This window comes from Oryzias latipes, chromosome 19, assembly GCF_053564925.1.
Source record: "Oryzias latipes strain Hd-rR chromosome 19, Olatipes_Hd-rR_3.1".
Lineage (NCBI taxonomy): Eukaryota > Metazoa > Chordata > Actinopteri > Beloniformes > Adrianichthyidae > Oryzias > Oryzias latipes.
Window position 1 is genome coordinate 12,455,059 of NC_136255.1, and position 9,958 is coordinate 12,465,016.

The window sequence follows — 9,958 nt, forward strand, 5'->3', positions numbered from 1 at the left end:
CGTCTTCCTCATCTGAGATGGCATCTGGTTCAAAACTCTTCTGCTGGATAGCTTCAAAACTGCTGGCCACTTTTTTTACTGGGGTAATTTTGGGTTGAGGGTGTGAGGGGCTGTAGGCAACAGGAGAACATGTAAACGGAGAGCTCTCAGTTATGGGTGACTGCAAGGGGAAGAGGTTGTACCAACAGTCCTGCCCACAATTCAAAGGCGATTTTCTAAGTAACTATGTCCTAGAAAACACCTTATTTTTTTATTTTAGCTAAAAAATTCACAATCATAATTAACACTTGTGCTATCTTAGATGACCCCACCCTTACAGTGACATGTTATTCCTACCATGACAAAGGTGGATAAAGGTGGAAAGATTTCATGTAATCCATGGACACCAGTGAAGATCACAAATCATTGAAGAAAAAAGGTTCAGCGCACTGTCTAGTGGGTCTAAATGACCCAACTCCCGATGGTAGAGTGTCTAAGATAGCACAAGGGTTAGAAGACTTTCACAAGAGTGGGATTTCAAAGCTGAACACTTGGTAGTAAAAAAATTTGGTAGATCTTAATGTATTAATAATGATATAGTGTGCAGTCCGCGGAGAGCTCGGAGTAGAACCGCTTCTCCTCCACATCGAAAGGAGCCAGTTGAGGTGGCTCAGGCATCTAGTTCGGATGCCTCCTGGACGCCTCCCTAGAGAGGTGTTCCGGGCATGTCCCACTGGGCGGAGGCCCCGGGGAAGACCCAGGACACGCTGGAGAGACTACGTCTCTCGGCTGGCCTGGGAACGTCTCGGGGTCCCCCCAGAGGAGCTGGAGGAAGTGGCTGGGGTGAGGGAAGTCTGGGCATCTCTGCTCAGTCTGCTGCCCCCGCGACCCGGTCCCGGATAAGCGGAGGAAGATGGATGGATGGATGGATAGTGTGCAGTAACTATAGGGTAAAATCCAGGCTGTTTTCTAAAGCATTACTCAAAATTCTGCTGAAAGACACAAAAAAAAAGCTCACTGTTGGTGGTAAGAAACATCCTTTAATGATTTAATTCAAAGTAGCTTTGGTAACAAGAAAGGCAGGTTGTAGTTTAAGTGTAAACAGTGTTGACAATTGAAAGCTTTGTAATGAACAGAAAGAAGGGCAGCTGTCATCAGAGATATCCTCTTCCAACTGGACCCGACTGTGAGCTGCAAACCCCAGCAGCCCTGCCAGTGCGGCTGCAGACAGAGACACTTAAAACCACAGAGCTGCTCTTTCCTGCAGGATTTTTACACAGGATGTCAAGTGGAGGACTCACTTCTTGTGTTCCAACAAGTCCTGTAACATCTGATGTCATGAGAGGCACGCTCAACTCTGAAACAGGAGCTGCATGTCTGGAATAGCTGGCATGGAGCATCGAGCCTCTACCCCAGAGAGGGTGACACCAGCCACACACAGCCCTCGCAACCATTTGCACAAGACCACTAATTCGATCCACCAACACACGCTATGAGGTGGAATTTGGGGGTCGAAATCTGCATGGTTACATTTCAGCATTGGAGTGTGGCTTTTACTGTCATTTTAGAAATTTACAAATACTTTGGCTTCATATACTGAGGTTTTCTATTCCTGTGTGGTGCCTTTACAGAGATTCAGGATTGCATAACATCTCAAAAATGAGGTCCACATTCTGCAAATTTTAGCATCAAGTGTTATCATGAATCAATTTCCTTGTGTTAGGTTAAATACAGTTAAATATATTTGCTTTACACTTGATTCTCACAAAGACCTATTGATAATGACAGAATTTCTAGTGTTATGCTACGTTCACACCGGGCATGTGGAGCATACTTGAACACGCTTTTAACATATGGTGTTCCTAGCAGGGAGGGTCTTTTCCTTCTTTTTGTCGGCCACATATACAGTTGGAAGTATGGTGGTAATTCATGTGAATCTTGCTCCAGGTTTTTTCTTGCACAGCTCTATTCTATATATGAAATACTTGGTTTTGTATAATTTCAGCTGGGCACAAACCGCAATTATTCATTTCTCCACCATTTCTCCACTTCTGCAAATTAAAAGGGTTGCCATTCATATCTCACTCACAAAATCCAGTCCCTTATTGGTCATAAATCGACCTGGTTGAATTTTCAAGGCGCGTTTAATGGCCACTCGTTTTGTATGTAGAGCCCGGAAACAGTCGTGGAAACCTGTGCGGCGACACATGAACGCAGAAGCCCAAAACGCACATTCACATAGACTTTTCATTTTAAGTGGTCGCTTGAATGCGCATTGCCAAGGGGGGTTGTGAACGTAGCTTCAGAGAAAAAAACAACATTTAGTTATCAGTGGACAAAGACTGCAAACTTCAAGTATGTGAAACATTTTTATCATCACTGCAAACCTTTCTTCCATCACATGTAGTGTTAATGCTAAATATGTTCTGATCATTTTTTATATGGCTTAGTTTGACGCAATACTGTCTTTCATTTGGCTATGATGCCAAAAGTGTGTATTTTCTCAAAACCTCTTTAGGATTTTTTAAAATCTTAACAGAAAAATGGTTTACACTTTGCTGTCCAACTGTCTTTGGATTAATACTGACATTCCAATAACTTATAAAGGTTGATTATTTTTGATTTACAGTAGCTCATTAAGAATAATATTTATTAAAAAAAAACAGGAAAAATCAAAGGTGAACTATGCTGCATCCTCTCAAGAAGCAGTCAGGCACTGTACGTACAAGTGTTCCTCTGTCCAATTTAAATAACTTCAAGCTGTTCGAATAAAGTAACCTACCGAAAAATGATTTCTACCAGTAATAGGAATGATTAATACATAGCACCATCTTTTGTTGAAAACAAAACAAAAAAAAAAAAAAAATAGAAAAATCCTGTAAATAAAATGTATTAAAACTTCCAAATTCACAAATAAAAAAAGGAACCAAATCTAAATTTAATGGCTGCACTAAATCCATGGATGTTACCACTCTATTTGTAAAGCAAGTCTATCAAAAGAAGTCTGCTTCACCCCTCTAAATCTATACATGCACTCAAGTTATTTTACTAGTTTCATCTCTTTTGCTATACTTTGGCAATAACAAATCAAAAGGCAAAAACTTCACAACAAAACAGCGTAAATGATTTCATTATTACAAAGAAAGACTCAGGCACTTAAGCAGCTCAAACAAAGCCTGTAGTATTCACTGACAGAGCAACACAAAAACTATGTACATATATGTAAAAAGTGTTATAAATACGTTTTAAACCACAGATACTATATACATCTTTGAAATGAAACATTATTTTGATGTTGCATGATTACTCCCAGGCTGCTGGTCCTTCGCCTTTTGACTTTTTGGGGGTGGGGGGTGGGGGTTGCAGTTAAGGTTACCGGGATGGAGCTCATTCTCGCTTCCTTAAGATGACATAGATGAGTCCGCTGATGAGCACCAGGGGGAAGGCCACCCAAGCCAGGATGTACGAGTAACCGAAGGTGTCTGTCTCCGGCACCCACTGTGGACTCATCACTGTGTAGATAATGGCTCCGCTCATCACAAACAAACCTGCGGGGAGGATAAAGGAGGCGCAGAACAATGCCTGCTGTCAGCACTTCAGTCATCAGATCATTTTTTTCCAAAACATTATTGAGCTTCCTGTCTCGTGTCCTGCCCTGAACCATCCTCGGGTCTCTTCTAGATTCTGTCGCTCCGGATTACGTCACTCCTAATGCTGGAATCCAGTCTGGCCTTACCAGCTTCAGCCCGGCCTCCCCTGCACTAACAGCCGTCCTGGCATTTTAACTTGCATAGCTGACTGTGCTCCCAGTGTCATTCCTGTTTGGCTGAGTGGGCACATAAGAGCCAGGCAAAATGCTGGCATGCTGTTCAGAGAAAACCTGACATTTTGGAAAAGGGCTGCCAGGAAAAAACACAATGGAGAAAACAGACAGTTCAGCCGTTGTCTGGCATAAGGGCGTTAATGCACCCCAAACTTAATTTAGTTTGGTCAAAGCAATGGGGGCATTTATTCTCAGACTGTCTATGATTGAGATGATGACAGTTAAGTTTTCATCTTTTAACATTTGAATTTTCTTTTAGAAACATTTCCACAGCTTTTATTCAGGCTTTAACTCAATTTTTAAACCACGACAGACTAAACTTGAAGTCACATACACTGGTACAAAATCAGAAAATGCATCTTTCTTCAATGCACTGCCAATATTTTGCAAAAAAAATATGTCTGGGTTATTCCAAGTTCATTTTTTTGGGTTATTTATTTACTTTTTTTGTGAGGACTATCCCCTTAACTTTGGTTTGATCTCAGTTATGTCCTGTTTCAGATTCTGTGGTTTCCTTGTCACTGTCTTGTAGGGTTTCATTTATAAATATAGTTGTCTTCAGTTAAGTCAACAATCCTGAGCGTCTGGTATTCAGTTCAGCGTTGTCAGATCATCTGCTTTGTCACTCTTTTAGTTGCATAATTTGTTCCTTGTTTTGTAATGTTACTTGTTATTTTATTTATTTTTTTTAATTCTAGCACTAGGCCCCGTCCCCTGCATTTCTGGGTTTTTGACTTTTTGATCATTTCTCAGCTGCTACCTTCATCCACTCATAAGAAAAAACTGCACCGACCCAGACTGGATGAACCCTTATAGTCTAATATCGTTGGCTACTGTCATTGATCTAATCTCCTGTTCACAGTACCAAGTCATTCACCAGCTTGAAAATTGGGTCAGCTTGGTTTGGAAGACTTTGGTTGGTTAAGGACGTAGTGAAATTGCTAAACATGCAGCACTCCAAATCTGTTGCTTAAGTTTTGTGACATCCCCACACAGGTGATAACAGGTCTATAACAAGACTTGTTACTATACATCAGACAAATACTCATAATAACAAATGCTCAAAGTAATGTGTTTTCCACACCATAAGGCACACTTAAGGTTTTTTAAAAAATGACAGTGAGTCTTATAATCCAGAGCACCTTGTGTTTGGATTCATTCTGGTTGTGACGTCGTAGCGATTTTTAACATGGCGCTCCGTCAAACTATCAAGCTGTTTTTTTACGAGTTGCAATCAATGTGGGGTATTTTTGTAAAATAGCTAACGTGGCTGACATGTAGCGGTGTCGTACTGTGTTTTTTTTTTTTACATGCTGCTTACAATGTTGGGAGTTAGCATAGTCGGAGTAACATGTGCTTAAGCAGTACCAGACTTATTTTTTATGATTTGCAAACTAGGTTGGGTATTATTGTAAATATGCTGACTCTGCTAAAGTGTAGCGTGTTGGACTATTGTTTTTTTTTTTTATTATGTGTCACTAAAAAGGTATGGAGTCAGCACAGTTACAGTAACATTTGCGTTAGTGGTATCAGTCTGTTGCAAAAAAGATTGGGAGTTACAGGTATTGTGAATAGGCTAACACAGATAACATGTAGCTACAGTGTACCGTGTCACAAAGAAGTTTTATAGTTACTGTGAACACAGTTAATAAAGCCTGACTGACTGATAGACTTATATCTGACTTTTGTCTCTCTTATAGGCACAAGTTCAAGGTTAGCAATCAGGCCATGACGTGAAGGCAAACGTGCCTGATTACTCCTTTCTTCTAGAGTTCTACTTTCATAAACTTTCTTCTGGTTAAGAAGTAATAACCTTCACTTGAAATGAGAACCATAGAGTTCCAGTGGTTTATCTTTGTGCTTGTGGATTTGAACGAAAAGGAAATAAAAAAAATTGACTCACTCGCGAGGATCTGGAAGGCTCCAGTGAGGAAGAAACGTCCACCCTTCTGCAAGGTGAAGAGCTGACAGAAGAAGAGGAAGAGAGCCAAACAGCTGAAGATGATGGAGAGGATCATGAGAGCCTGGACCGCCTGAATCCACTCTGCAGGAGAAAAGGAAGGAGACAGATGGGTTAGGGAGAAAGTCCGTCATGGTCTTTATTGGTCTGGCTATTATAAATGCAGGACGATGTATATGAGCACATGCAGGCATTAGAGGGAACTAAAGGAACATCAACGGCTGACCATGCTTTCAGCAACACTCTTCCACTGAGTTTGGGCATCCTCCTAAACAAAAAGGCAACCATCAAGCCATGGCCATGTTTACCTCAGGGAAAGAGTAATGGATCAACAACAATGAAGCTCAGGTATCTTCTTTCTAAAAGCTCTGCACACCCCTTACAGTGGGACCTATGATTCCAAGTGCCTCATCGATTGATACTTAAAGGCCTTCATAGCTAGAAGCTATTAACCCATTAGACTGGTTTATTGACAAGGAACACCATCTGCTGTATCTGTGCTGTATATCATGTTTGACTCCATACTTATGTCTATTCTGAGATACCATGCCAGGAAAACTATGGTTTCTGAGTCAGGATGAGTCATATTTCCTCATTTCCTGTCCCTGACTTTCTAGCTCATGATTTTCCTCTCACTATGCGTCCATATGCTGCTTGCTTCCTGTTCCTATTGTCACGCTCATTCCTACTGGGCTAAAAAGGTGTCACAAGGTGACTGACCCATTTGACTTCCTTGACTTGTTACATAATCCCCTCACAAGCTTCAGCCATGTGGTAATTTTTAGGGATTAATCAACTTTAATCAATTTGAATATGATCCAGCCGGATCGATTCATCTGAGGCAAGTTGCTGATCGAATTATACCAAATCGAAGTATTCCATTTTAAAATTGTTTCAAGATTAAATAAAGTGATTATATCAAAATTGAAAATTACCATTTGGATTTAGTACGGTAAGTTTATTTTGCTATAACATAAAAACAACCAAGTGACATCACAGCAGCACATACATGTCGTGACAGCAAAAAATGATAGATCCATCATTACAGTTCAATGTGTGGAAACATATTGAATTTTGCAAAGACATGTGACCACACTTGATTATCTTGCCATGAATACCAGGAATCTGGAAAACTTCACCTGGACTGTTCGGTACCCAGGTATTTATCTCTGAGTCAAACTGGTTGAATTTTTGGCTCAAGATGTCCTGGATCCATTTTTCAGGTCAGTGAACTGGATCAAATCGGATCATTCAAAATGTACCAATATCGACTACGAATCATGTTGTCAACCACAAATTTTGATAAGAATCGAATTATTGTTAAAATGAATATTTACACCTCTAGTGACTTATCTGAGAACAAGTGAACAACTCAGTAAAAAACATGGCTCTTTGCTCTTTGGGTGCCCGTTTTGCTCATCGTCCTTTTGTCTTTCTTGGCACAACATGCAACTGATGCCCCTATGATTCTTTTTTAAGAAACACTTTCTACCAGAATGTGATGCACTGAGACCACAGCAAAGCCAAGGCAGGAGTTAGAATTGAATGTTTTTAAAAGATGTTATGCATAACTCTATAAGCGCTGTGCAGGACAGCTAGAGTCCGACACTGCATTTCTTGATAAACACCAATCTTGTCTTCCTTCCTTTTCTTGTTGGAAACAATGACATAAGGCATTTCCTGGCATGAATTGCCCCTCTGGGTTCACATTATCGCGGATACGAGAAGATGGCTCATTCCCAAATAGTATTGTAGTTGAAGAAACACAATAGACAAATTGTACATTCAGAGGACTGTGCGGCTAAAATTAGCCCGTTGTGGTTTTGGTCTCATTCTGTTAGTCTGCAGGCCTGTGTAGAGGAACATAACATTCCATCTCAAAGGCTAAGTTTAGCACGGGTAAATTCAGTGAAGTAATTTCTCCGGGCTGCACGGATGTGATTAGAACTGACTCAGAAAATGACAACTGTGGCGTCACTGTGGTGTCCTCTTAAGTTTCTGTAACCACTGCAACTACGAAAGACTAAACTTGCAGGAACTCCCTTTAGTTGAACACATTTCTGATGATTTTGATTGTCCTCAGAAAGAAGTTGATGGCTCAGCAGCGCTTCAGAAAGGCTTACAAAGCCCTGCATGCAGGCAGACTGCTATCTTCCCCCCTGAAACAACTCACACGCTTTCCTAAATAAACATTCTGCGTCACAGCGCCAATGAAAGCAAACAAACTACCTGGCAGAGTTGTTACTGTAGACACTGCTGCTATGATAAAACACACACTACCACAGCGTGGCTCATTCTAGACTAATGACATCACCGCGCTGCCGCCAGAGACACATTTATCATCTGCATGGCTGCCCGCACCGTCAATTTTTAAGGATTATCTTACGATGGAAGTTTTTTTTTTTTTTAAACTGTAATCTTTTCACCTCGTTGGATCTATTATCTGTCGTTCTCGTTTGCACATAAATCTCTTGACACTGCAGCTGCTGCAAACCAACACTGAGTACTGTGCTGTGACACTGGGCGTTACCCGCCACCAGCATGTCAGGTTCTGCACCAAGATGGTCCAAGGGGCCTCCCTTACATTCAAGCACTTTTACACACGCATACACGGAGATCCATAACTTTAAATACCCCACCTCAGCCCCACCCAGATCATTCACAGCTCCGTCTTGCTTGTCACTACGGACTCCCAAACACGGGACCTTATTATGGGTATCGCAAGCACGACTATTTTTACAGTGCTTGCATATCACTTCCAAATTCTCTGCCCTAGATGGCACCAGAGTCCCAAAGGAGTTGAGACACACCCAACAAGGTAACAGTGTTATCAAAAGGGTTTCCAAATTGCTAATATCCAAATATGTGTTGAAGCAACAAGTAAAAGTGATGTAAATGCACAACATTTTGGTCTTGGTAGTAAAATATTAGGACGTGTCTGACCTCCAGCTGATGCTGGCACACATGAAGTGGTACAGTTGACCCAGAGGTCTGAGGTGCTCCCTTTCCCTGTTGTCCATGCCTGGTGTAAAAAAAAAGTAGGAGAAATAATAAGTTACTATTTGGCTCATTTTATGCTAAATGATTGGTGCACTTCATAATATGTGACGATGAACTAGCAAACAAGTTCTTTACATTGATAATTCTGCAAACATTTGATGATCCTTTATTTTTCCACTTACACTGACAATTGTTGACACAAAGAGCAGAACCAGTGCAGCAATGTGCAGCAGGATGATTCCCAGTAGTAAGATCAGCATCTTCACGGCCAGTCTAAGAAGAGAGGAGACAGTTTGGTATTTAACTGGATGCATGCGCTCGCGCCCGTATCTGGACAAGAGATTGTGGGGCATGGGTGTGTCACAGCAGCAAAATAAAGGAAAACTTTTTTTTTTTAAGAATAAAAAAAAGCATTGCTGATTTAGAGAAAATACATTAATATGGAGACATAAAACCAATATATTTTTACGACACAAGAGAAGATTCTTCTAAAATAAACGAATCCACGCGCAAAGGAAGCGCTTTGTTTGTTTTTTTTAGACAATTATTTGATTCCCACTTCAGCTGACAAAATACAACCACGGCAGTTGTTTTTTTTCAAAAAAATGTGGCACAAAAAGTACTGAAACCTAAAATTAGTTTAACTTATTAAGCTCTGATCCTCAGAAAAGCTGCGGTCCAAGCATAGAGAGCGCGTTTCCGCCTGGACTTAGTCAGAGTGAGAGGGAGAAAAGCAACTTTAACCCAGAGCAAAGTCCACTTACTTCAAGCAAATCGCGACTATTCCAACAACAGAGCGAGTTCGAGCTCACACAAAGCAGAAAAGAAGATTTCCCAAAAGAGTGGACCTGCAGTAGTCCTCCGTCCTAAAAGCTCGTTCTTATTAGATTGATGCCAGCACTGACGTTGTGTTATAAAGCGTCTCATTATGGAAGAACAACGCCCCGTGTGCTGCGTCATGGAGTGACTCCGTTTGACAGCCAGAGTTCCCAATATAGACGCGCCATGCGTAATGGCGCGTGGGTTGTCTTGGTTACCAAGATAAAGCGCACAAAGTTACATCCCTGATTATTTACTTTGTTGCCCAGGTAACTATGAGCAGATATGATTTTTTTTGGGGTAGAATAGAAAAATATTTTTATAAATATGAGGACATATTTACCTATGTTTGTGTGTATGTGTGTGTGTGTGTGTAT

At 41.0% G+C, this 9,958-nt stretch overlaps 1 protein-coding gene across 1 annotated transcript; it reads right to left on the bottom strand.

The window, feature by feature from the left end:
• Positions 1 to 999: 999 nt before the first annotated feature.
• pmp22b (peripheral myelin protein 22b) lies at positions 1,000 to 9,730 on the bottom strand. The gene is made up of 5 exons (XM_023949466.2): positions 9,527 to 9,730; positions 8,945 to 9,035; positions 8,706 to 8,784; positions 5,706 to 5,846; positions 1,000 to 3,527 (listed from the first exon to the last, which is right to left on the bottom strand). Exons 2-5 carry the CDS (start codon positions 9,020 to 9,022, stop codon positions 3,367 to 3,369), a joined length of 459 nt encoding a protein of 152 aa, XP_023805234.1. The 5' UTR covers positions 9,023 to 9,035; positions 9,527 to 9,730; the 3' UTR covers positions 1,000 to 3,366.
• Positions 9,731 to 9,958: the final 228 nt, after the last annotated feature.

Excerpts from the sequence above, each read along its gene's own strand:
- pmp22b (XM_023949466.2), bottom strand. The coding sequence starts at position 9,022 with ATGCTGATCTTACTACTGGGAATCATCCTGCTGCACATTGCTGCACTG. Across the intron at positions 8,785-8,944 it reads TTGTGTCAACAATTGTCAGT|GCATGGACAACAGGGAAAGG; the intron begins GTAAGTGGAAAA and ends TTTTTACACCAG. Across the intron at positions 3,528-5,705 it reads AGCCTTCCAGATCCTCGCGA|GTTTGTTTGTGATGAGCGGA; the intron begins GTGAGTCAATTT and ends TCCTCCCCGCAG.